This window comes from Pomacea canaliculata, linkage group LG12 (genome assembly GCF_003073045.1).
Source record: "Pomacea canaliculata isolate SZHN2017 linkage group LG12, ASM307304v1, whole genome shotgun sequence".
In the NCBI taxonomy this organism is placed as follows: domain Eukaryota; kingdom Metazoa; phylum Mollusca; class Gastropoda; order Architaenioglossa; family Ampullariidae; genus Pomacea; species Pomacea canaliculata.
Genome location: NC_037601.1, coordinates 15,221,899 through 15,249,390, shown reverse-complemented (window position 1 = coordinate 15,249,390; position 27,492 = coordinate 15,221,899). Strand labels below are relative to the sequence as shown.

At 39.2% G+C, this 27,492-nt stretch overlaps 2 protein-coding genes across 2 annotated transcripts in view; both read right to left on the bottom strand.

Moving 5' to 3' along the window:
• LOC112553461 (GATOR complex protein WDR59-like) overlaps positions 1–18,805 on the bottom strand; it is a 37,523-nt gene extending 18,718 nt beyond the window's left edge. Inside the window, 16 exon segments of the mRNA XM_025220681.1 lie at positions 191–350; positions 1,100–1,194; positions 1,772–1,934; positions 2,578–2,808; positions 10,882–10,961; positions 11,426–11,591; positions 12,762–12,839; positions 13,565–13,653; positions 13,656–13,680; positions 13,994–14,082; positions 14,258–14,295; positions 16,398–16,478; positions 16,794–16,879; positions 17,355–17,505; positions 17,873–17,922; positions 18,692–18,805. Of these exon segments, the coding sequence (XP_025076466.1) occupies positions 191–350; positions 1,100–1,194; positions 1,772–1,934; positions 2,578–2,808; positions 10,882–10,961; positions 11,426–11,591; positions 12,762–12,839; positions 13,565–13,653; positions 13,656–13,680; positions 13,994–14,082; positions 14,258–14,295; positions 16,398–16,478; positions 16,794–16,879; positions 17,355–17,505; positions 17,873–17,922; positions 18,692–18,745 (1,636 nt within the window). The 5' untranslated portion in view covers positions 18,746–18,805.
• A 2,184-nt stretch (positions 18,806–20,989) lies between these two features.
• Positions 20,990–27,492, bottom strand: part of LOC112553462 (guanine nucleotide-binding protein G(o) subunit alpha) — a 48,394-nt gene continuing 41,891 nt past the window's right edge. The window contains exon 8 of the mRNA XM_025220682.1: positions 20,990–27,292. Within this exon, the coding sequence (XP_025076467.1) occupies positions 27,105–27,292 (188 nt within the window). The 3' untranslated portion in view covers positions 20,990–27,104. The remainder of the gene's footprint in view (positions 27,293–27,492) is intronic.

Genomic DNA, 27,492 nt, shown 5'->3' with positions numbered 1-27,492 from the left:
ATAAACAAATAAAAAAAATAATTCTGACTGCTAGGAAGATTTGCAAATAATAGCAGAAAATGAATTCTCATTATATAGAGGCCAGCTTTTTTTCTTCAAGAGAAATATCTTAGAGTTTATACATGAGAGACATTTCTGTTATGGAATGAAATATGGAATGAAAAATGAAAAATGTGTTTTATCTTCTAACCGTTTGAGCAGAACCGAGCACCACTTGTGCGTGGAAAGGGAATACTGGAATCCTGGAAACTGCCTAGTGAATACAAGGGAAGGTAAGGTGATGGCTGCACTATAGGAGGCTGCTGCCCACGAGGAAAAGATGCTTCAGTATCTGGTGATCGCCGTTCGTCCTGAAAGGGAAAACAACTCTTGTGGGACTGTTTTCTCTGATTTTGAACCTAGCATTCCAGGCTCATGAACGAACATTTAAAAATATTTTTTTGTGCTTTCTGGAATATGGTGTACATCATTTCACAAGATTATGATAGAAGCCATTAACTGATGACTGATCCCTTGCTAAATATTTTGACATTGTTGATCAAAGTGCTGATATTGCTCACTGTACCCACCCAAACACAAGGACAGGCTTTTGGTTTTGCTGACAAAGACAAAAACTCAACGGTGATCTTATATCAGGCATCAAGATTTCTTCAGCTCTTCCACAAAACCCATATATAAAGTGGTGAAGAACAAGAACAGTTTGAATCATGTTGTATCTGCTCGAAAGTTGTTAGGATGGACCAGAGCAACATTCAGACTCTCTATAATAGACAAAAATTTTTAAAAAGTGTCTGCAATTCTATAAGACGACAGGCATGCCCTCTTGGGAGAGTTCCATCAGCTTCCACTGGGTCGCCGAGTCTGTGTGCCTTCATACAGAGCCAACTGAGACGGAGGCTGTCCTTTGTTGTTTTGGCCGTGCAACTTCTAGTGCCACCATGTGTGAGTGAGTTGTGATTAGGTGCAGGTCTGAATTACAATTGGAGATCTGTATGGTGTGGCAGATATGAATAAGATGGTATTGTTGATGTTGCTCTGTGTTGTTCTTGACTGGTTCCTTGTAGAGTTTTGTATCTTATCAAGCTGTCTTACTACTCACCAAAATGTTGTCAAGCTCGTTCACCATCTGTCGTAGGCATGGTTCCAGACAATTATTATTGCGCCTAACAAGCCGCTGGAAGTCTCGTTTATTGCCTGAACAAAAAAGAAAAAAGAGGTGATCTTTCTACATACACAAGGCATATGTACAACATCTTTCAATAACTTGTTGGAAACAAGTTTCCACACTAGTTTACCCCTTAACCCAAGGGTGCCCAACCTACAGCCAGCGAGCCACATCCGACACTCTCATTTTAACCAGACACAACATAATTTAATTTTGAAACTCATGATTCTGGCAAAACCGTCATGTTCTGGTTCATGAGATTTTATATCATGCCCAATGCGGCCCTCAGACGAGGGAAGTTTGGGCACCACTGCCTTAACCTGTGTGTAGTAATGAGTGGAGGACATGAGAGACAATTCAAATGACATGGCTCTTCATTATGGTCTGTTTCATCCCTTGACCTATGTGTGGTGATCAGTGGAGGACATGAGAGACAAGGTTCTCCTTCATGGTCTGTTTCCTGCTACTAGCAGGAGGTATCTTCAAATTATGCATGGTATCTGCAAGTTTGAAGAAAATGACAGCATGTCCCACTTTTAAAGCACTGTTGTCAGAATGCGTCAGATAAGCTTGTGCAATAAGACGTTAAAAGAGCCCTATACTTACCTTGATGAATCTTCCTCTGTATGTTGGAATCTAAGGTTGTGCTCAAAAACTTGACAGAAGGTGCAATATTGTTGGGGTAACCAACAGGAAAGGTCAGCTCCAAGCTTCCAGACTCTGCACCACACTTCCAAGTTACTCGACACACATGATCCTGAGCATTTAGCTGATATGAAAACAATATTACAAGGTTAATATCAAGATCATATTTTATACTCAATAACGCATCAAACTGCATCACAAATATGTATCTAACAATAACAAAAATGTAAAAGGTGACAAGTGGCCTCAAACTACTATCTATGGCTAACCTAAAACTTGTAGGCTTATGAAGCATAAGGTTTGCCTGGATGTTTACTGATTAATAAATGTGCGGCATCTGATAGTGGTAATTTATTCCCCTTGGTCAATATACAATCCACAGAAGTCTATTCCAGTCTCAAACACCTCATCCATTCAAGCAAACAGAAGACTTGAACTCAAAGGTACAATTGCATATTAAAACGTCCCTCTTCCCACTCACCTCCCCTGCACCTTCTGAAAAGGGAAATTTGTTCCCTAGCATGAGTCTTGCTTATGGTTGTGAAGGTTGTCACACCACACAAGATTAATTCATGAAGAACCCATTACTCTAACGAAGGATTCAAAAATGAATTTTAAGAACATGGCACAGTCACTGCATCAGAGACCCAGTAAATATAATACCAGTGAAATGTCAAATTAGAAAAGAAACCAAAAAAATGTGCAGACTGCAGTTTAACATTGGAATTTTACACTTGATTAATTAACCTCATTTGAGGTAAACTGACCTCATCTATGGTGATGTTGGGTATGTTCTTGTTCATGAGGTTGAACTCCTGCTGAAGAGAGTAAGGCTGCTGTGCCATGACTGTTGTTGTTTTGACACCCTGATCCTCTTCCAACGGCCCACTTTCACTTTGACTCAATTCCCTCAGGTCTTTGATGGTGGATTCGGAGCTGTTGTAGGAGCTGCCTGTTAAGTCCAATTCCAAGCCCTCACCAGTGTCATGACCACACAGCTAAGAAACAGTTATACAAAACACACAAAATATTCACATTAATAATAGTTGATATAAATAGAAGAACAATTATTAGACCAAGAAACAGAAGACCAGAACTCACATATATTTGTTCAGCCTCTGTGTCCTTGTCAACTATATCACAATGTTCTGATAAAGGTGGTATTGCTGAATTCTTTCAGCATGATAAAAACAAAGTGTCTAGGCATCCGTGACACAGCCCAAAAATTCTGGTTAAGTACACTTGTACCCAGGGCACAGGAACATTGGAATACATGCACTATGAAGCATGTCAATCCATCCCTGAACTGTTATTACATTGATCAACCTGTTTCACTTCTATGGGAAATGTTTATAGATTGTGATGATTTGAGTCCTCTATGAATCTAATAATGTAGAAAAAATTCACACACTCATAAGGCAACAAATACAGAAGAAGGAAAAAAACATAATAAAGCCATAGAAGAGGTCTGAATATTGTGAGATATAGGAAATATACATCCACAAGACCAAATAATAAAATTCTCTATCCTTGACATGCATCCAAATAAATATTCACAAACGGCAATACCTTTTGTTTAAAGGTAACTAGACAGACACTGTTTTCCTTTATGGTATCTTTTAACTTGTATATTTTAATATATTTACATATAATTATATCATAATAATTTTGGGAAAGCACTATATAAATGTTCATTATTATTATACTTTCCTGTAATAGTTTGGCTTAGGTCTTCATTCTCTAAGGTTCTTGTGGAGGACATGATCTAGTTAAGTACTTTCAAATAGGTCTTACTATTATGGTTTGTGCATTTGAGAGAACAAGACAGAGACTACGATATAATGTATTATGGTTGGAAGCAAATAAGAGTGAAGCAATGTAAAGGGAATTTCTAAATTTAGAACTAAAATGCAAATTAAAATAAAAATACTGACACACCCAGCTACAGCAACACCTGCACACTTACCTCACATTAACATGTTTGCAAATACCAATCTACATGCGCACACATGCATTGAACTGCACACCAAACATCAATACCAGCTTGATTGCAGACACGACCAGCCACACTAGGTGGAAGACTAATGATTAGTTTACAATGCACCTGCCTATCAGTGATCACTGCTCAGCTTTAACTCCGCCTAGCCTTGACCTTAACAATCATCACCAGTCCACTGGCCTCCTTAAAGTATCGGCTTCTACCCGGTTCAGTAGAAAGTGTGTTTTTCAATACCAGGCCGATGTGTGTGTAAGATTGAGAGAGAAAGGGAAGTGGGGGAGGGGGCAGGTCAAGACTTTGAAGACTGTAGATGGAAGGAGATAGAAGGTAGGGGGGAGGAACCAGTAAATAAAAATAAAACTCTTGCAGACCAGAAACAGAAAAACTGTTGCAAAAATAATTTCCCCCTTACTATTATAACTACATTAGCTCTACCAGGTACATTAGCTATAATGATCTTCCTTGCAGGCTAACACTGATGCACACACACAGACACATGGAGAAGCATAGGGGATGGGACAGGGGGTAAAAGCTTGGAAGTTGGGAGGTGACCACATGAGAAGGGGTGTGGGTTGGCAAGAGGAACCAGTCATGATAAAAACCTATGTACATAGAGAACAGAAGAACTAGTGCAAAAAGACAAGTTCCCTGCATTTTCACCTTTTTTTCCACAGGCAATCATAACAGACCATGCATGCTAGATACAATAATCTCTCTCTTGCGCCAAGTGGTGTGTGTGTGGGAACTAAATCACTCAACTCCAAATCCATGGAAAAGAAAGGCCTGCCACATCAGGGCACCACACAAATTCAGCTTTCAGTCACCTTCACCAACTTCATCCACTCCCGCTTCTACACCTCTCCACCTCCTAATCTTGCAACCTTCCCCACCCCCACTCCCCCACCCCCTCAAGAAAGCACAAAGAAGAAGCCTACCTGGCCACAGCCCCCACCTCTCTCTCCCCCCCCACCTTGTGGGCAGGCTAGACGTCTGGTGCCTTGCTGGCCTCGCCAACCTTTTTGCTGCAATGTGGGTGCGGGAAAAGAATAGAGACCATCAGACTGTCGTGCACTGCCCAAGACTGCGCGGAGGTCTGACACTTGGAGAAGGACCGCCTCCCTTAGTGCAGCCACACCTAGCAGCAGAGAGCGCGCGCCGTCACAGTGCGGTCGGACCTTCAGCAACCAAGTAGTGCCGACAGCCAAACTCCTACGTCGACGTCGCCCTCACCGCTGCTGACGTCAGGCTGATGATGGAGGAAAGGCTGATGATGCCGGCCCTACTGCTTGCATGCACCACCTGGGTCCGCCACATTCGCATCTCCTGCCGCGATAGCCATGTGTCCGCCTCCTCCCATCCCTTTTATTACCTCCTGTCTTGTACGTTCCCCCTCCTCTCTCTCCCTGCTCCGTCCAAACCTCCCGCATCAATAATATGGAAATTAAGGGTCATCATATCAGTACAAACCGACTAAGTTACTGGAGAACCCAAGTTACACACGACATCCTTACCTGCAGCTTTACACCTTCATGCCCAGAAGTGATCACTTTTTTTTGCAGGGAATGGAGTGGGTTAAAAAAAAACCGGAGGAGGGGCCTTCTTAATGCTTAACTGAATAGTGTTGCCAGATTTGTTTGAAATGCACGTCGACTCAGAAACGATAAAACACCTCATCCCTGTCTCAACAAAAGAAAAATTTGTAAAGCGGAACAACTTTCAGTCTGTTTAAAGTACGGATGTGCTAAAGGGCCTTTGAAAATGAATGTGTGACTTCGTCGAGCGTCACAAAAATTTGCAGTAACACAGTGAACGTCTGACCCTTAAACGCGCTGTTTATTCGTGGCAGAAATCTTTATTACCAATCACGTTATAAGGCTACGAGGCTCTGAACGTGGTCACTAAGAACATCTCCAAGTTCTCTGCACCAATCTTTGGTATCGGACCCTTCAATACTCTTCCCAAAGACTGCTTACATCCCCCAAACCACCTTTACCCCTCTCATCCACCCCACCCTCCTTTACTTGCTTCCGCTTTCGACAGAACAACAAAAGTCTAGACGATCGACAGTCGTAGCCCAAGACGTCAACAGGGTTTTCCCGGGGGCAGCCTTGGGGGCGGTCTACCTTACAACAGGCGCAGTGAAGCAGTTCCAACCTAGTCCACTTCCTGCTGTGAAAGGTTTCAGTACTTCAATCGCTTTCATCATCGCCGATTTGCTACTATAGTTTCTTACATGATACCTATCTCCTTTTTACAACCCACCCCACTCATAACCACCATCACGTTTAACCACATAATGGCCAACACTGAGCACCTTCCTTGCCGGTCTGTCAGCCTGTCTCCACGAGCTCCCATGAGTTAGTCTGCAGGGACGGCGTGGGCTGCTGATGTCGTGGCATCCTCATCCCACCATGTCCTCTTCTTGACACATCACACTCATCACACACTTCCTTGTGTCGATGTATCCCACCATGCCCTCCTACCATCATATATGTCCCCGAGTAATACATCCTACGAATACACCTCCAGCTCAGTTAATTTTTTTCCCCAGGAACACAGGACAGAGGACAGATTACAGTTGTACCTGTACCCGCGCCTACACCAACAGCGTGCAGGACGCTCCGTCATGACCAAAGTGATGTTACATGCGAGGTAAACAACTTTACAGTGATGTCACACACTCTTACAAAGTCAACAAGTCAGTCGTATCGACATTCCAAAAGAAATTGCTGTAAGCCAGCGCGTCCTTCTTTCTCATAAAACTGCGAACGATATGAGCAGGTTTTAAAAATAATTTCCTCCTGAACTCCTCACCCTATCACCTAATGTTACCACAAACACACACACAAAAAAAACCCCAAACAAACAAAAAACAAGTCTTGGCAGCAAACAGCAACTGACATGCCTGACCTGGTTACCCATGGTTACATTACGATTACGTCACAACAAGTCAACAACCGAGCGTGCACAACGCCCAGGGTGCGCTGTACCCTCCATGTCTGCTTAAAAAAAAATGTAATCTCCATTTTAAAAAAGTCTTTCATGGTAACTCCACAGATGACCCTTTTCTGACACAGAACGAACACAGATGCAAACAAAGTGTGTGTGTCGGGGTGTGAGGGGGGGGGGAGGCTCTCGGGGTTCTTTTTCTCTACCAGCGTGAAAGCTGCTGTCGCCTCCTTCTCCTTGCATCTCTCGCTCCGTTGATTGCCTGCACTGATTATTGGCACAGCCCCGGCAGTTCCGCCCTGGCCCGGCACGGCACGCGAGAAGGTCGCGCTAAACACGGGGGCCAGGCGCCCAGCACGTGTAGTGCACGCGCATCGATCCCCTCGCACGCAAGCGGGTGGCGCGGAAGCCAGGCGCCTGTCGTTTGATGCACACCTGTCGTCACGCACCCCGCCACATCAAAGGCGAAGTCGGCCGGGCCTAAACGAGGTTTGCAAGACGACAGCTTGCACACGTCCGGTACAGCCGGACCTTCACAGCCCCCGGCAGAGAAAACAAAATTAAAGCAGTTTTGTCACCTCAAGCTGAGCGTGACCACCAGCCGACTTGTTTTGGTAGGCAATGACAACAGCTCATTTCCGCTCCATTTCCCTGCATATGAATCCCCACAAAAATCGCCTCAAAATTAAAAGAGTTGGGGGGGGAGGAGTGTGAACTGAGTTGTACCACCATATCGAGTAATCTGACGTAATCTTTCCAAGCGCCCAACTTTTTCTTGGCGTGTCACGGTTGGGATAGCTTGGTGCCCACATCCACTCCATGGTTCCTGTGTACCGTGGAAATGGCATTCACGTCTAATGCTCCTAAACTCTTCTACTCAGCTTCTCGCAGTTTTCGGTGACTTCTTGTTTCAACACCTCGCTCATTCACAACGCCAGGTCTCCCAACAACCACCACCACCTGCGACTCTCGAGCGTTACAAAATAGCTTGATGTTTGCGAGCATGCGCGCGTGTTTTGGTAGTTTCTATGTTGGGGGCGGGGTGGTTTTTGGCTTTTGTTTTTCTTCCCGAAGACATACAAAGTGTAACGTACCTTTATCTACAGCTGCAGTCGCGGGTCCGCTTTGCTACTGCTTTTAACCGTCAAGTCGTCTGGCATCTCCGGCGCGTGCCTCCAGAGAGCAGAACCATGAGCGGGCGGTACGAACTACAGAAGACTAAGGCGCGGCTGGCGGTCAGATACTCCCCGCGCCCAGTCTCTTTCTCCACTCAGGTGCCGACTGCGACTGCTAATAGTACCCTGCGAGTTGTTGCTCCAACTACAAATCACCGAGTGGTCTGCAGCACGAGACAGACGGATCCGCAGGATAGGACCCTGCACGCGGAAGCGACGTTTTCTCAGAAACTTGGCAGGTGGTGTGGGGAGGTGTGAATTGGGGGAAAGGCAGACGGGCTGGCAGACTGACAAATGCGGGACACACACCCACTGCCACAGTCACTTGATACTGTGTGTCCAGTTAAGACCCTTTATTACCAGCTGCCTAAGCACCAAGATTAAAGACAAAAATAGTCACCAGCTCAAGCAGTGTTAGTCACAAATATAAACAAATCTGAACAGTGCTGACATAGTCCTCTTAAATGTCAAACAAAGGGCTATCTGTATCTATTATTTTATAAACATTGCCATCAGTTCCAAACTTATGTGTCACTGTTCTCTGTCGGGCTGGGAATCACGACACCAACGAAACTGGTGACACAACAACGAAGTCGCAAAGGCAACGCAAGGCATTTTCCCCACCCACCCGTACTTCATTCTCTCACCCACCCATCCAATGTGTGTACACTCTGCATTTTTCTTATAAGGCGGCTGCATCTATTTTTTTTTAAGAGCCATTAATTGGTACCCTGCTAAATGACTTAAGCGGCGCAATCTCTCATAAATAAGCAATCTATGGCTGAGTTGTGCAAGTGGAAGCGGGGTGGCGTTGGGGTTGGGTAGAGGGAGGGGCTGGTGGAAAATGGGTAGGGAAGCGTAAAAGGTTTCGGAAATATTAACGAGTCTGTACTCAAGCTCTGGGTATGCTGCTGATCTGTGTGTGCGTGTGTGTTGGGGGCTGGAGGAAGTGCACGCGCACTAACGGTTGCGTTAGTAAAACACTGAATGATCAATGGCTGTTTTAATTAGCTATGCGTGACAGCTCCAAGTTGACCAGCTTGTGGTAACCAAGCGTAACGACCACGTACTGTACAGTCGCACTGCCCCGACCTTCAACACAAATGAAGGCCGTACGCGCTTCTATGGACAAAATGTTCACCTGCCATGGCCATGCTACACCAGACGTGAAATGACCCACCGATCACTCAAGCGAGAACGCGGCTGCACTTGAAACATAATCACGGGCATGACACTTTAGGTTCTTTTGAACGACTAGGAAGTGTGGCAGCTGTCAAATGTTTTTATCTGAACACTTGTTTTGTTGTATGTTTGACAGACTGTTCAAAACACTATTATTTTACACCTTGAAAAATGCAGCAGAAGCAAGGGAATAACTCATCTGAACTGGATTCCATTGGTGAAGTTGTTTTAAAGCCTACATTTCTCGCTAAAATGTTTCGATTGTAGCCAGTTTCAATCTGATCCAAGATATCACTAGCTTTTAGTCAGTAGTTTGAATAATGCATAATATACTTCTGAGTGTATTTGTGTATTTTCATTTAAAAGTAGACAGATTCTGTAAATTGCATCAAAACTGCAGAGAAATGCACACAAGAGTAATTTATTATTACTGCTATTATTCTTATTATTAGAAGTTTACTAACACAATATTCAATATAATTACATTAAAGCTGTCTTTCCTGAGAATGGTTAACTTCCCACAGACTGTCTTATCAATCTTTCATTGCTATCTGATTTAGATTTTATTTCCACCCTGAAAAAATGAATATAAAGTGACCAGAGCAACAGATTCATTGAAGGAAATGTTTTTTAATTTAAAAGATAGAGATAACCTGACAGCACGCAGGTGTGCACATTTGCATGAATATTTTGAGTTGCCATGATGGTTCTCCCCTAATTCGCTAGAGCCATGAACTTTCTCTCATACTTTCTGGTTATGTGTAGAGAAGAAAACGTTTTAAGGATGGTAATTAGCAAACTTTTGTAATCACTCAAGTGCAATAAAATGAAAATTTTCTTATAAAGTGACATCTCTATTGCCTTCAGTTTTTTGTCACCACTACAGTCAAATCTCGCTACTATGCCACCTACCGGGACCGAGCAAAAGTGGCATAGTAGGAGAGTGGCATAATAACGAGGGTTCGTAAAAACGGCTTTATTTGTTCGTTACCCGTCAGTCAAAAGCTCTCAAGAATCGTCGGCTGGCGCTAGGTGTCTCCTCTCATTCTCCCCCTCACCTCTTCATCCTCCACCCCTCCCAACCACATCCGCGCACCTGCATCCTGTCGCTAGTCGACCCCCTCCCGCTCTCCCTCTGTCACGGGGCTGTCACCCGGCCAGCGACCACCCATCTCCACCCTCCCTGTGTGCGTGCTATGTTCCATTCCACCTAACTGCCATGTCCCACACTACCATATAATAATCGAGCATTGCGCTGAATTTCGCAACTTGCATTTTTTAACAATCACACAATAGTGGATAGTAGCGAGAGTCGGTGGTGGCATAGTAAATTTATTTTGCATTGAATTTTGTCGGGACCGAGCAAAAGTGGTATAATACCGAGAGTAGCATAGTAGCGAGATTTGACTGTATTAATATAAATTTTGTTATAGTTGTTATTAACACTATTAGCATCAACCTTCACAATAGCTGCTGACGTCTACTGCAAAATAAAATAAAATTTATAGTAAATTTGATGAAGTTCCTACTCTTATGAAACTTTTTCCTTATCATTCCATGGCCGCTCAAAACATAATGGGGCTACAATCTGAGCATACAGATATCTTAAAGAAAGCAACTGCAATCCCCAAACAGGCAGTCCCAATGTCCCTATATATTTATTTTAGCATTCTTTCACTTATAAACTGTTATAAATATCTTTACAGCATTATAATATGATGACAGGAGCTGCTGTGAAAGAGAACATGATGGATGTTGCAACTCACCCGCTGAAGACTGGGTTCAATCCTCCAAATGCGAAGACTCTGATCTCTGGACCATGTGACTAGCTGGTAATCCCGCACACCTAGTACAGAAATGTTCATGTCAGACTTTTGAAGCCATTTGCATGTTAAAAGATGCCCTTATCAATAAATGTCTTCAGTTTAATTCTCTATTTATAACAAAGTAACCCTTTCATCAATCAACATTACTGAGCATGTCAAGCTGTCATTTAACAAGCTTATCTAAGTCTAAAATAACAATTGTTCTTACATTTCATTTTTGAAACACTGGGTTGAGGAAGGATATTTTTAATATTCAGAGTTCGCAATTACTTTTTCAACAGCAAAGATCATATGAGTCAAATATTTACATCAAAAATTTTCCATATTTGGCTTTTTTTAATTTACACCATGATCATTGTTGTACACAAGACTACAGCACACCCTTCTTTTACTTTCAAATATAAACAGCTCAGAAAATGAAAAGCAGAGACTTCCTGAGCCTTCTAACAACTAAGAAATAGTTTCAACCCATTTGAGTCCGTACCATCTGTCTGTCGACGCCACTGAAACTCCAAAACAACATCTTTGTGGCCAACAAAGGTATGAATCGGCTGTACTTGGTTTTGTGCATCCATATTCCATAAATATAGACTATTTTCTCCTCGCCGCAATTGAGGTACTACAACAGTCATTAGTCCTGTTCCGAAGGGCTGTAACACCAAACATGCACAAGCACACATACATAAGATACACTTTGTTTTCAAAACATGTAAATTACCTGGTTGTACAAAACATGTCCACAGACTTGACCAGCTGATCACAAGTTATCATTCTTGACATTGTATTCCTTTAAATAAATCTGATTTATTAGACTTTTGAATACAGTTTTAGTCCTTTTTCCAGTCATCATCCCAATGCATAAATCTGTGAAAAAAATCTTACCAAATATAGGCACTCAAGGTAACTAATTTCTGAGTCAATGATTAACAAGCAAAATGGAAGGTACACAGATCTTTTTCATCCTGATTTCAAGATATCAAGCTTTTTTTCACTAGCTCAAATAGTTTCCATGAATTTTAAAAAATATTTTAATGTTCTAAAACTATTTATTTAGCATCTATCAAATAAACTACACCATTTGAAAAGAGCAAATGTTATTTTTTGTTCACGTTCTAAATGCAATGAATGAAAACTGTGTTTTGGAAATTTAAGTATTTTTCATGAAACTACATTACAATCATAGCAGCTTGCTTAGTTTGAAGTGCATACTAAATATTGCTGCATAAGAAGAATGTTAAGAAGCTTCTTCCAGAGGAAGTTGTTCAGCTGAACTGAGATCATCCCAGTGTGATGTCCCTTTACCTAACAAGCTTGATGGAACCAGATCTCCGCAGTTATGTTTTTCTGCTCTATGTGATTTTAGTGCCGTTGTATTGTCCTACACTTTTTGGTGGTATCCATGGCATTTTGCTGGTTGCTTTGTTTGTTTGCCTATGGCTTTAAACAAAATTTTTTTTTTATCTATGGATTTCTTGGCCTAACAACATGACAGATTTTTCATTTGTACAAGTCCTTAATGACCTTACATCATTGCAAATCTCTTGTATTTATCTATGCTCTTGATTATTTATCTTTTCAGCTTTGACAAATGACTGTATGATCTGCAGATCTAAATTGTGACCTATCAACATGCCCTGGAATTCCATCAACTTATTTAACGTGTCATTCTTTGTAAAGTGCCCCGAGCTTATCCATAGGGCTAGGATATTACAAAACAACTTTATTAGTATCATTATCCATTGTGAAGTAGCAACTTTTGGACATGCACGTTTTGTGAAAGGGACTAAGATATGCTTCTGACAGCACAGTTTGCTACTTACAGTATATCTTGCTCTCCAGACAGGAGCACCTGAATTGATTGATCCCTCACAGTTCTTTGGGTTTGTGTAGTCCCATATCTGAAACAACAAAAGTCACAATGTTATTTTCACCTTTTGAGTATGATTTCATGTAACAGGACTCTCACAATAAATTAATTTCTTCATAGCATCTTTCTTTCGTACTATGTCAAGTGCTTGCTATGAACATCTACCCCCATTCATGTCTGTTTACAACAGATTGGTTTTAATTACAATAAAAAAGATGGAATTTATTAATAAGCACATTAAGATTAAAAACAAGGCTTTACGGTCATGCTACATTTTGCAGATCTGTCCAACTCTTAAAAAAGCAAAATGCTTGAAAACAAGTTTACTTTGTTGTGTGGTATAGAAATGACAGGGTTTCTAGGTACCAAGAGGATCATATTGCATACTGGTTAGCTTCCATAAATTGTCTTTTATGCCAAATAACTGAGGTTAGTGTAAATTTAACTGAAAGTTTAGAAGTAATGATTCTTAAAGCATTTTATGTGAAACATGTTTGTCTCTGTATCTGAAAGCACTATTTACAAGTTTTCCCTATCATGCCTCTTACCTTTTATGCCCTCATTTTGGTATTCAAAATACCGTTTCATCCTAATAAAATTTGTTTGGATGAATACCTGAGTAAATATATATAACTGAGTTTACGATACTGACATTAAATAAAATTAATGAAAGTGAATGACATTAATTCTTATTGATGCAATGATGATTAACTCTTTTGAAGGAAAATGAGAAGTCTGCTGCAGAACAACACCTACTCTGACATAGCAGTCTTGACTAGCTGTGACAAGATGAAATTCACTGTTTGGACTCCAGTCTAAGCCATAGATCTTGGAAAAATGGCAGGTATATACTGAAGAGGAGTATTGCCTTTCTGAAAATGTCATAAACACACCATATATAATTCTACATGACATGGCAAGCTTATATTTCACCTATTTTCGTCTGTTGCCCAAACCCCAAGAAATGACCTCTAGTATAACAATGATCACCAAGGTAAGCAAAAAAAAAAAAATTTTTTCCAGAATTCTGTAGCAGTTCCATTTATCACAAAATCCAAACTGTCCTCTGGCTATAATATATATTCACCCATCTACTGCCCTTCCATCAACCTTCAAAAGATCATTAACTTGTTGTGCCTAACTCTTAAAAATTAATTTATTGTGTCTCACCATTAAGAAACTTACCCTTGGGTCCCATATTCGGACATCACCTTCATGAGTTGTCGCAAACAAATTGTTCGTAACTTTATTCCACTTGACTTGATACACGCCAGCTGAAAGTTATATTTACAGGAGTGTGAGAATTTTCCACAAGGGAATAAAGGGGTAGCATGGTTTTGAAATTTATTCCGAAAACGGACCTACACAAACTGCTTTCTTTATAAATTTGGTGACATAAACATTTTGATAACAGCTCTCCACAACTAAAACAAATCATTTTGTACTTACCAACAGTCTGAAAAGTGCTGACAGGCTTTTTCGAATCCCTGGAAATTTTGATATAAAATTTCAAAATGTATTAAATTAAACTGTATGAATATGACTGAAATACAATAAATACATAGATAAATGCATGTACACATGTACATTAATGTTAGAAACATAAAAATCATTATCATTTTTAACATCCTTTTAAAATAGGATTGTGGTAATGCACTGCATCTCAAGGCCATTAGGCATTCACTTGAATCCTTGGATAAACATCATATACTTCATTCTACAATTTTAGTGGTGCATCCTTGGTTCACAAGGCTGTAAGTGTATGCTTGGCTTGAATGACTAAACCCATTTATTGCTATGTTGATTTCATTCCAAGACCAAAAAGTCAAATTGTCCCAGCAGGGACGGCGCCGTGTCAGCAGCTAAGGCTATATTATGGCAAGCAGCCAGCCCTGTAAACAGATGTGCAGAGAAATCAGTGCGCTAACCGTTGCCCCTCCTCCTGCTGCCAATGTCAATAAAACCAAGTTGCGGCCCACAATATTCGCTTTATAGCAGAACGTTATAATACTATTAATAATAATAAAGTTGATTTATATAGCACTTTACACCACCATCCAAAGGGAGGCTCGAAGTGCTTTATAAAAAACAACACAGAGACATATTAATAAACGCTGATCTCAAAAACAAGAAGATTATTGTGTGTCCATGCAAATAATGCCATCAGTCCATATATGTCGGCATCCTTGCCTTTGTGTGAATTCTTCATAAGTCAATAAAGTTCTGATTTTAGAAAAGTAGTTGAGGTTAGTGCGATGTTTTTTTTATGGAAGTTCAATGGTCAATCTTTGATGGAGTGGCTTAACTTTTGCAGACAGAAATATGGTTCTATAGTGATAACTGTTGATAGAGCATCACACTAATGTCACTAGTTTGAGAGATGCACGTGTTAGCCTATCAGACCTGTGTTTAATACTACATATAGCTTACTGCTCCGACTCTTATCAACATTAGTAAATACAGTACAGAGTTCTAATTAACAAGAAATGATGTTGTTCAACCACATTGCTATCGGCTGTGTCATTATTTTCTCTTTCTGTTTTACATTCAAAATATATTGGCCTAGCAACCCCTGTGCAGGTAGCGGTCCGGTGGCGTAACGGTTATCGCCTGTCACCAATACAGTGAAGGTTGGCTGCCCAGAGTTCATTTCTCGTCTCGGGCACGCTGTTCTTTCTCTGCACGTGGCATCTGTTTACAGGGCTGGCTGCTTGCCGTAATATAGCCTCAGATGCTGGCACGGCGTAAAAAACCAATTCCTTCCCCCCCCTCCCCTGTGAAGGTGCAGTTTGCTCATGCCTAAGCCTGCCCCTGGTCCCAGGCCCAAAAGACAAATCAATCACCAATGACACAAGTAGTTTTTAACATAAAATATTACCAAAAAGGCCATAAGTCATTCAAACAATTAAGATATGCAAGCTTAGTTGCTTATTTTAAAGTGCAAATAAGTTTAGCACCATTTACTAAATAAAAATGGCCACTTGGCAATGTGCATGCTGAGAACATATCTTACAATGATGAATAAATATGATTTTCCTCTTTAAACAATCTTTCAAATTAAAGATTTTGTCATCATTTTATTGTATTTTGAATTTTTTTTTTGTCTATTATTATTATAATATGCAGAGACGTTGCTGATTGGGCCTGGGATACTTTGACTTTTCAGTCTTGGGACAAAATGAACACAGCTTGGGTGAATTGACTTAGGCTGTGAGGCAATATGACTGGGGCAAAATGATCAGCCCCTGGTGAAGTGACTGAAGACTGTTCTTCCATGTATTCTTGATAATGAAGTCACATCAAGGATATCTGGTAAGGAAGTCATGTATGGTTCTTGTTCTGATATGACGATCCATTGGCGCATGAAAATATATAGATTCAACTTGGTTTTAGTGCATAAAATGGACTTCTAGTGACAATCATATAATAATTTGTCCTCAAAAGGCAAGTAAATGGTTCAGAGTTTATCATGATAGTGACTAATATGTGTATTTCATGGTTAAGAGTGAGTAAAAAAAAAAACCGATTCTGCAATGCACCTTTAATGTTTTGAGCATGCACAACTGGTTACAGAATGTAAGAAGCAAACCTGATATCCCAGAGGTAGGTGAAACTGTCAATTGAGCATGAAGCAACTACATTTACATCAAAAGGCGACCAGTCTACATCACTGAAACCAAAGAAAAAATTTAAAAAATAAGATCTTACTTATGCGTGTTCTGTAATGTGATGTCAACAGTCAACATTCTTCTGATCTCACTAAGCATCGGTTTCTCAAGATTTTCAAAAATGTGTTTTCATCTTTCAATCTGTAGTGATCCGCCTTCACTAATGGCATATGGCTAAGTTTTTGCATTGTTATTTGTTTTACACCATTGACTGTGATTGTCTTTTGGGTACTATGGTATGTACAGCTCAGTGAGTTTGCCTGCTAGCTGGAACACTGCAGAATAAAAGCCAACATTTTATTACTATTATAATTTACCTTATGATCCATGAATGTGCTTTCAAAGAACACCTTGCATTTCCACTTTTATCGTCCATACTGTAGATGTCTAAGCGCTGGTTGCACTGGAAACAGTAAATTTTGAAGATGGATACTTAGGTCTCATTACTTTACGGCTTATTCAGAAATTGGTCATTCAAATTGAATAGCTGTCATAAAGAATACCAATCTTTCACACAATCCTCAGCTCTTGTGATTTTGCATTTTATGTGCCAGTCTTTTTTTTTCTTCTCAGTAAACTTATAATAAACAGAATTTTTTTCATACAAAAGTGGTGGGTGGATACCATAGTGACAAATGACATATTACAATCAAATTACATTTTAGTTTCACCTAAATACAGGTATATAGATTTTGAACACATTTGAAGAAAATAACAGAATTTTTACAAACAAGGCAAAGCAAGTCTGTCTTCTTCACTGTGCATGCATATACATGCAGAATGTGCACTTAAAATCTAAAAGCTTAAAAAAAAGAAATGTGTGTGTGAGAGGAGGGTATGAGAACAACAGAGGGGAAAATTTTTAAAAAGATACTTACTGCTGTGACGTAGAGTTGTGCATGTGATGCGTGAGGGTTGAACTGGACACAACATGTATCCCATTTACTCTGTCGTGCAACACGCACAACAGTTGGTGAACTTTCCCCTTCTTCTGGATTATCCAGACTCACAAAGGCATAGACCTTTTTCCTAAAGAAAACAAAAATAGCTTTTTAGAGATGAGCCTGAAGTTGAAGCTGAGAAGAAGCTGCAAAGACTCAAATGATGCAGAAATCTTTAAGGCAAAGTTTTGGGTAAATTCACTACACCCATGCTGGAAAAATCAAAGAGGTATTACTGTCAAGCTCAAGAAGTGCTAGGGCATCAAAAGAAAAAGAACAACCCTGGCTCAAAAACAACAGGTATTGAACCAGTGCATCTCTCGACTTAAACAATGTTTTTACCACTCAGCAATCTGCTTCTCCAAATTATATATAAAAATAAAGTCTACACTGGGCAAAATTTTGTAATTGTTAATAATAGCCTTATATAAAGATGCCGTTTCACTCTTCATTACCCTGCAAGCAAAGCCCATGATCCAAGGCAATCCAGTGCCATGACATTTGCCTGTAACAAACAGCAAATAAAACAATATATATTTATCTACCACAATCTCTCTTAATTCAATTTGAAATATCTTTATTAATCCCTTCAGGAAATTATTATTTATCTGCACAGCAGATCACATTGCCATTGAACGCTGCGCAGCGCCGTAAGTACAACTATTAATTATATGCAACTGCATATTTTCTCCTACCCTTTCTTGCCTAGCCCAGCACACACACATAGGGGGTAAAACTTTTATTTTTAACATCTCTTCAAGCTGAGAATAATTGTTTACTGCAATGATCTTCAAGTTACATTGTTTATCCCACATATTCTTTTATTACTGAGTCGAATTATCACAAGGTATTGTGTAACATATGCGTTTCGTCTAAATGCTGGAGGTTATGCTTTCTGGTCTATTAAAAAAAACCTCCATTTTAGCATCCCAGATTATCGGATTCTCCTGTTATTGGTTTTGTCGATGCAACTGACTTGCATTGTTATAAGCTATAAGCTTGGCTTGTGATTTCGTCTTGAATATGAAAAAACTGGGCTTTATCAGTGGAAATGCTTTTATTATGATACAATCCCTAATTGAGAACGTTCATCGATAAATGTATGTTTACTCTAAACTCCTCCTCTATTATTACTTGAGGTTCTATCGTCATTCGAAGCCCTACGAGCTTTCACCAGATGTTTGCCAAAAAAGCAACAATGTCTCCTGCACTTATCGAGTCCATCATCAGTATCAGTAAGAAGAACCTGAAATCATTTTAACTCTCCAGTCTACCTGCAGGTCTTTAAACTCCGCAACGAAAGTTTCACTGCTCCATTGAGCAGCCATCTTGCTCAATTGATAGTCTCAATCCACTTGCTGCAGACTGTCATGACGACTTTCGGCACCTCCGCCAACACGAGAGCATAAGTTGATTCGGCAACTTGATTTTTAAATAAACCAGCATTTCGTTCGTTCCTAGTTGGTTAGATTGTAGCACTTTAAATATAAATTTTGTAGTAGTAGAGGTTGTAAAATATTTTTAGTCGGGAAACTTTTCATTTAATTTTAACGTTGGCATTGATCTTATGGTTAAAGTCACGGTTATGGTTAGACGTGCAGAAAGTCCTTGGATTGTGAAAGGCTTGATTTTGGTAAGTGTGTATTGAAAATTTTGGTGAAGGGAATAGGGCTAGTGTCTGTGCAGACAGATAGAATAGATAATATATGTTGCTGCATACTGTCATGCAGAATCGGTGTTATGTTTAGATTGGTTTGACGAAGCAGACGATCGGAAAAGTATTGATTCATGTTCTCGTTTAAGGGAGATACAGAATGTCCTTTTGACGGTCTACAGACAGCAGTATGCAACAAAACTGAGCAGTAAAAGAATATTTATTTCTTTACAGCGCATAAAATTGAAATTTTAATCCTTACGTATTTATAATTTTATTATCAATAAGAGGTTCAGTGATTAAAAATTACTGGGTTTTCCACATAGTCAATCGATCTGTCCCTACAATATATTTCTAGATACCGTCAGTGGCCCCCGACCTCTGGTGCATGCACATTCTTGCGAACACAACTCACGATTTCCCACACACTTGAAACAGTTGTAGGGACACAGCTATTGCATGAGTACATGACTCCATATGGGGTTTGGCGGGGGGCGTGGGGTTTGGAGATATGTCTTTACCATTCTAACCACAACGCTTTTAGGATGAGAAAATCTTTCAGAAATCAAGATGCCCAAACGGTGTCTTATGTTAGTCAAAAATGTACCACACTGAAGCAGATGTACGAATATAAGAAAGTTTATGCATCCCATAAAGTCAGAGTTTGGGTTGGTGATACTAAGTAAAAAGAAAAGTTGAAGATATATTTATCAAGTATGGTTTAAAAGTAAATGATTGCTGGGGCTCTTCATCTCAATCATTATTCAACTTACCTAATACAGTCATCATCGCCTCTTTCTTCAGTGAACTTAATACAGTTAGAAAATCTGTAATGTGTATGGCTTGTCTCATCTTATAAGTCATGTCAGACAGGTGCTTTTATAAAAGTTTTGTCCCCGACATTATTACTGCATATAACTTTATCAAGTGCCACCCACTATGCAAGTCTGAACTCTGTAAACTCATGCTACATCACAAAGTACTCAGATACATATGTTTGGGAAAAAATTAATTGATGACTTAGATTTTAATAATCAGGTCATAGTATAATCTTGAATTGCTGTTAAAAATCATTTTATTTTGTGTACAAAGGATGCCATTTGTATCACATGCTTAACCAATCTACTTTGTAGTAGTAGGTATCACATTAACACAGTTGTAAAGAAATATTAACCTGCTGAATGAAGACAAAACTTGAATTTGTTGCCAGCTTAAAACAAAGCATGTAAACAATAAATGTAGTGATAAGTCACAGCCTTCTACCCCTGATCCTGTTGTCAGTTGGTGTGATCTTAGTGGATATTAATGATGAATGTAATTTGATACAGAAAAATAAGTTTAAAATCTCTAATATAGTTAGAAGGTTGTATATTGGAATTTTAAAAATTGTCAAAATAATTGTCCAAACAATACACAGGTGAGCATAAGGTTTCATAAGATTTATCACTTAGCAAAGATCCCTAAAATAGTTTTCTTCAGGAAGTTTATTTCAAATGTGCTAACATTCAAAGCTTTTTAGCACTCAATGGAATTTGAGGTGGGACAAGGGACTAGTTGATTTAGTTGTTGGTGTTTACACCGAGGTGCCAAATCTGAAAATTTATGACATCAGATGTGAACCCAGAATCCACTATGGTTAAATCATGGAGACAAGCCCTTATCCAGGAATAATATTGCTGTGCTGTCGTTTAGAAAAGTCCTTTACCAGATATGTTGATATGAACCAATTACCACATGATAAGTATCACTGTAAAAAAAATGAAGCATGTTTTATCCAGATTTTTTGATATTTTAGAGGAACATACAAATATGCACAACACTTTTATAAGGAGCATCACACTTCTGTTTCCAAATAATTTCTTCCTTGCATTCTGAAATCCTTACATCTCCAAAAATAAAAAGAAACTAACAATGCACAAAAATTCTAAATGTTTTATTTTAGGTTGATCAAAGAAACAGAGACCAAGAGGAGAGTAAGAGATGGAGAGAGACATTAACACACTGACGTTGTTTGCAATTGTTTTCTACAATGGACTAGATGAGAGATCAGCACACTCAGCAAAGCTGGCTGGGAAAGTCTGCAAGTGGATCTGATATTTGTCAAAATTCTAGATTCATTTGCAGACACTCTCCCTTCATATCAAGATGTCTACTTGCAGATGAGCTGAAAATCACATGCAACTTTCCTTTGAATCCCATGTTTGCATGGGTACTGTCTCACATCAGCAGAGTGTAACAACACAAGCAATGGTATTCTACAGTGCACAGTGAAAGAGGGAAAGAAAGAAAGACAGAATGTGGAAGTGAACGAGCAAGAGAGAGAGAGCAAGACAGAATGAGAGGGAAAAGAGTTGGAAAGACAACCAAGAGACCAGTCATTCTTGCAACTTTGTCCATTGCAACATAGTATGACATTCGACCCCGCAAATCTATATTAGTACATAATAATCATAGTCCACTTGCATTAGAAACACTTTTACAGTAAAATAAAAGTGAATATGATTGCCACAGAGTGCAGCCACAGTATAGTACAGTACATAACAGTATCCGATCTGAATCAGAACTGGTAAGCTAGGTAATCAGAAGCACTCTCATGCAGTACTGTACCAATATACACCTGGCAAATCAAACTCTACTAACATATTTAGACTGTACTTTAAAAAAAAAAAGTATGCAGAAGGGATTTGGATGTTAACAGGTTTAAAAGCAATAGAGTACCTTGTTAAGGGCCTCTGAACCACAGCGGCATAGTGGTCAGAAGACCATACTACAGCTCTGGCTCACATAGATGCCTACTTAAAGGTTTTCACATCTCACATCTTTCGAGCATTGAAAGCTAACTGTGTAACTCTGAGGGCAGACTAACATCAAAGTCGTTGGCTGAACACATACAAAATGGACCATAAACAACCATCTTTCAAAGTCAAAATGATACACTCATGCAAACAACTCTTGGGAGGGGGAGATTTTTTTGTCTTTTTTTGTTTTGTTTTGCTTTTGTACATTTGAATAAATGAATTAGAACCGATGAGTAGAGAAAACGTCAGTCTCTTCCACACAGCATAAAATACATGTATACCACTGCTTACAAAGCAAAACATGGTCAAAGAGATGGTCATATGACCACTGGCATTGCAATATACACTTATAAAGTACAGTACAGTTTCTTGTAACACAGCCCAATCCCAGTAACCCCCTTCCCAGAAAGTAATCCATTCTGAGCCTAGCCAACTTAGTGGTTCTCAAAAATAAAAGCATGAGACATAACCTAAATTCCTCTGAATTATTCAGTTTTCTGCATTTTAACTGCACAAACATCTGTCTCAGTGTCTGTCTGCCTTGTTTGGTTTCACAAATGTCATGTTTAGAGTGTAAAATAAATTTCCAAATATGAGTAAATGACTAATGCGAGTAAAAAAAATTTGTTTCTTTTTCATATGATCAGATCACAATACCTACATTCTACAGCAGGGATAGCCAACATGGTGCCCATGGGCGCCTGGTCACCTGCAGGGCATGTTATCAGTAAGTTACTCAAGTAAGGTTGTATCGAACAAGTAGTTCATACTACTCAGTACCCTTGAAGTAGCTCTCATTTTCAAAAAGGTGGGTGATCCCCTGTTCTACACCATAACAAAGAGATTTCTAGCTTGTGCTTTGTACTTATTGAAACTTAAGCCATGAGCAAACTTTGTAGAATATCTTGATCGTGTCAATTAAAAGTTCACAACTACAAATTTCTTCACCATAGAAAATAAAATGATTGATTTATTTTTTGTAAATTCCTGGGGTAAGGTTCTCAAGAGACTTATATAAGCTTCTTCTTCAGGAATAGTAAATATCTGTTTTAGTAAATTAAGTTGCAACAGAGTTGGAGACTGGGACTGCAAGATAGCATGTCACAGTTTTGTAGCACTTCCTGAACTGATCTTTGTCCCAACAAGGCAGTGAAGGTGAAGGCAGACTTTTTGTTTTTTCACTTAAAATCCACTTAGTCTGACATATTTTAATAAATTAATGTGACAGCAAGGCTGTCTGACCATAATAACAATGTCTGTCAATGCAAGTATTTTCCTTTTATCTGCTCTTACATCCTCAAGATGGCTTGGTTTGATAAATATGATATGGAGAACTATACACTGGTGAGTTCTTTTTGACACACATCCCAGACAGATGTCTTTCAGTTACTTCTACCCATTTTAATGCACAAAATAACACAAATGCCTCTTTTGGACAATCCACCCCCTTCAGTTGTCAGCCAGTTACATTTCTCCCATGTTATGGTTCCCAACCCCTATGACACAATCTCAATGCAATAATGAAAACACAGTACGTAGTGATCACAAATACACAGTTACAGAATCCACTGAGGACAATGGTTCTCCATCAACAAACACTTCAAAAAGATGGTCACGTGAATCTCATTGTGCTGACAGCAATCAGATAGCTGAATACAAATGCATGCACTCAGATACATAAGAGCCATTAAGTGTTCATGTCATGACTGACCGAAAAAAAAGGGTGGAGGGGAAATGTATGTTTGCCTCATGGTCTGAAAAGCAGTAATGCAGGCCTTATGTATGAGGTCTGACATTCATGTATGAAGACACTAGATTCAATACCTATCTCCTTCCGCCCCACTCAGCCTCAAAAAAAAAAAAGAAAAGAAAAGAAAGAAAGATATAGGTTCATTTTAAAAAATAACTGCTCAACATTGTCATATTCAATTCTACTGAAATATTATAATAATGAAAAGCATTTCCTTTCAGTTCAGTGCAGAAAGCTCTTCCTTTCCACACAAACATGGACAAAATACACACTCGCACACATGCACCCACTTACAGATCTTTCTCCCCTATGAGAAGCATAATTTGCAAATGGGCTGGTTGTGACAAAGCTAAAGCAGAAAGCGCAGGATTGCTCATTATCATACCCCAGCAAAATTCCACACAAAGTTACTTGAATATACAATGAAAAAGTTCATAAAGTGTCCTCCTCTATAAAAAGTAGCACATGAATAAACAAGAGTGCAGCTTCATAACCAGCCTTATCCTGCCACACTTCAGCATCATATGAAGCTTGGGATTTTTTTGTGTTTTCATTTCAGATGCTTCATGCATTCTCTATTAAATGAATCCAGTAGTCCCTCAAAGTGTATGAAGTAATGGTTATGATGACAGCTGAAGTGACTGATGCCAAATGCATGGGCAGCTGCTTCTAACACTGAATAGCTCATGAAAAATTTTGGATGATTCCCAGCAAAAGGGACTCAAGTATGTGCCTTGCAGTCAACAGTTTCAATCATGAACAACAGGGGAGAAAATGACATTTATAAAACTTGTGATAGTGCTGAATACACTGCACACCACAATAGCAGATTGTAAGGAGAAAGTAAAAACCAAACCATGGCAACCATCATGTTCTTGATCATCATTATAATATCTGCATCGTGTGTGTCAAGAAAAATATCAAGAAACATGCAACAAATAAGGTGTGAAAAATGAAATCTCTCTCCTTATATTCACTTGCTGGCAGATCCTGAAGCAAACTGTGACGAAGACACTGATTTGGGAATTAGGGGTCTGTGAAAACAATCTAGCTTACATATCATTCATGCTCTAGAAGTTAAGACTATGATGCAACAAAAACATACAGGAAAATAATCCTGAAATAAAGAAAACAATATGACTAATGAAAACAGGCCTCTAGGTGAAAAACTGGCTCTCAACTGTAACAAACGTTTGAACAATCATGTCGTTTTTATTATTCACACAAATTCTTTGTGAGCTGCTTGTGTGGCAACTCATTTGTGCATCTCTGAACTATGATTCAACCAGTTTTCTTTATTAACAATAGTGTTGCACCTGCAAAATCCTCTCTGTAAACCATCAAAATCTTTTGCAAAGACTTTGTGGAATTGAAAGATATTGGCACTAATCAGACCCCACCAAAACCACTATCACTAAAATACTGATTCTACCATGAAACGTTCAAACTCCACTAATAAAAATCCAAACAAACATGTTACCAAGGTAACCTGACAGCCCTTGATTAAATTTTTAAAATACATTAAATCCTTTTCTAAAGCTGCTTAGTTTCTTGTTGCTTGTCACCTTCCATCACTTACAGTCCACAAACAGTGAATGTTAACTTATGGTAATGGAAATTTGAGCAAATGAATTATGATGTATGGAAAGTTGTATCAGCTAGCACCTAGTGAAGCACTATATTACTAGCTACTTAATCTGCAATGCTGCTGACAACAAACTAAAATGACAATGATAACCGGCACTAGCCCCAAAGTCTCCAAGCAAAGTAAACGCATTGCAGATTTTGAAAATGTTAAATTACTGCATTTACAGTACTACGACATTCATATTGAACTATTTAGCCCCACCTTGTTTTGTTCTCCACTAGAAATACTCTTTCAAATTAACTCGCATACATCACAACTTGCCCCACCTTTTTATGCAAAACTTCTTTTCTATGATTTTCTATTGTCTATAACAAGTTGCTCATTTAGACTTAAGCAAAAATGTTAAATGCATTTTTCCAGATGACATGTTTCCAAAACTTTGAATCCTTCCATAACTTACCAACTTCTCTTTACAGTTTAACAAGTCATTGAATGCAGCCCAAACTTTGTATCCTTGAATCCTTGTGCTAGCCTTTTCAGATTTTCTTTCATTATTTACAATGACTGCTTGATACATGAGATGCCAAGACAGTTTGTGAAATTGCACTTTTTAGAATGCATGGTTGATTAGCAAAAAATACCTAAAGGCTTTTATTTCTATGCATTTTAAGTCTCAATCACCAGCAGAGTTGCAACATCCCTTTATGTCAATCTTATAGCTGTAGTAAATGCAAATTATTTTCCTTGTAGTGTAATATAACTTTTCAAACCATGCTAACCCTACCAGAGATGTCACAGACATCTACCAAAACAGTAATAAGCAAAAACCTAAAATGTTTTCCTAAAAAATTTAACCTCAGATCGTTAATTTCTCATACTGAAATTAAATACAAAATAATGTCAATTGTGCGAGTGTATTCCCTTCAGTTTTCCTCAGACTTTGTGTTTTCTGATAAAGACTTTGTGCTTTCCAATTTAAATTTCTGCCTTCCCAAGATAAAGCAATTACAAGTGGTGCAGGTTGTGCACAGCACACCAGTAAACCACCACAGATACAAGAGTGAGATGGAGATAAGCACTAGAGCTGACAGCTGACCAGATGAAAAAGCAGAATGAGAGTGTGAAATAACTGGCATGAAAATGATCCACATCGTCCCAGCAATATTAAGACACATCATGGTTTCTGCTCTCTCACAACTTTGCACATTGGATGAAGTCAAAATAAAGATTACGTTAACATATTACTACCTAACCAAATAAATAAATAACTAAAATCACCATAAGGTAATGGCATGCCAGCAATAACCAAGAGGCAAAAAAAGAGATCCTAAGACATTTTCTTCTTTGTTTTAACATGTACACTGAATGAAGACTTTGCAGCAATTGTATGGTCAGTCACAGAGCCAGGGATTTGAGTGCAGTATGTTTGAAAAAAGATATGGCCAGATTGCTACTACTGACCATTAAACATGTTATATGGCTGTACTTGTTAACACCTTTCCCCAGCAGCTGTGACTGACAACTTGTCACTGATGTCAGTCATTTAGTCGGGAAACAAAATTCAAAAGTAAACACCGTAATACAAGAACATATGATTCACCATTTACGAGAAGCAGTTCATAATTGTGTGTAGTGTTAAGCACTCTCTTGCTTGCCTGCCTGCCTGCACTCACTGGTAATATAGCCCATTGTTTATTGTAGTCTGTGCTGATACTTTTGTCATTTTATGCTGTTATTGTTTGCACATCTTTCGTGTTGTTTCTGTTTGTGCAGCTTGCTGGCTCCATGCAGATGAAGTCCCCATGAGTTTCAACTTGTCACCGACAGAAACATTGAGAGCACGTACAGCGAACACTCTTCACTCGAACTGGCTTGTAGATATGCCCACACATTGGGTTCAGTACAGGCCACAGCCTCGTAGGTTGTTTGCAATGATCACATCTGTAACGGCATCGAACACAAACTGAATGTTGTTAGTATCTGTTGCACAAGTTTGATGGCAGTAGATTTCCTTTGCAGAACTTTTGTTCTTGGCTTCAAACTGAGCTTGTATGTAGGCAGCTGCCTCCTCATATGTCTGCTTGCCTGCAAAGATACAAAGCACAAAGATGTTACACAAGCATGGATTTTTCCCTAAATAGGCAATATACTAGAAATATGTATAATTTTCATGAAACAATTAATTTTTCTCCCTGTTTATTCTTCATACATGAGCACACAAGAATGTTTCCCTCCTGACTTTTGTCCGATACAGGGCATGCATACAATATATACCAAAAACATTT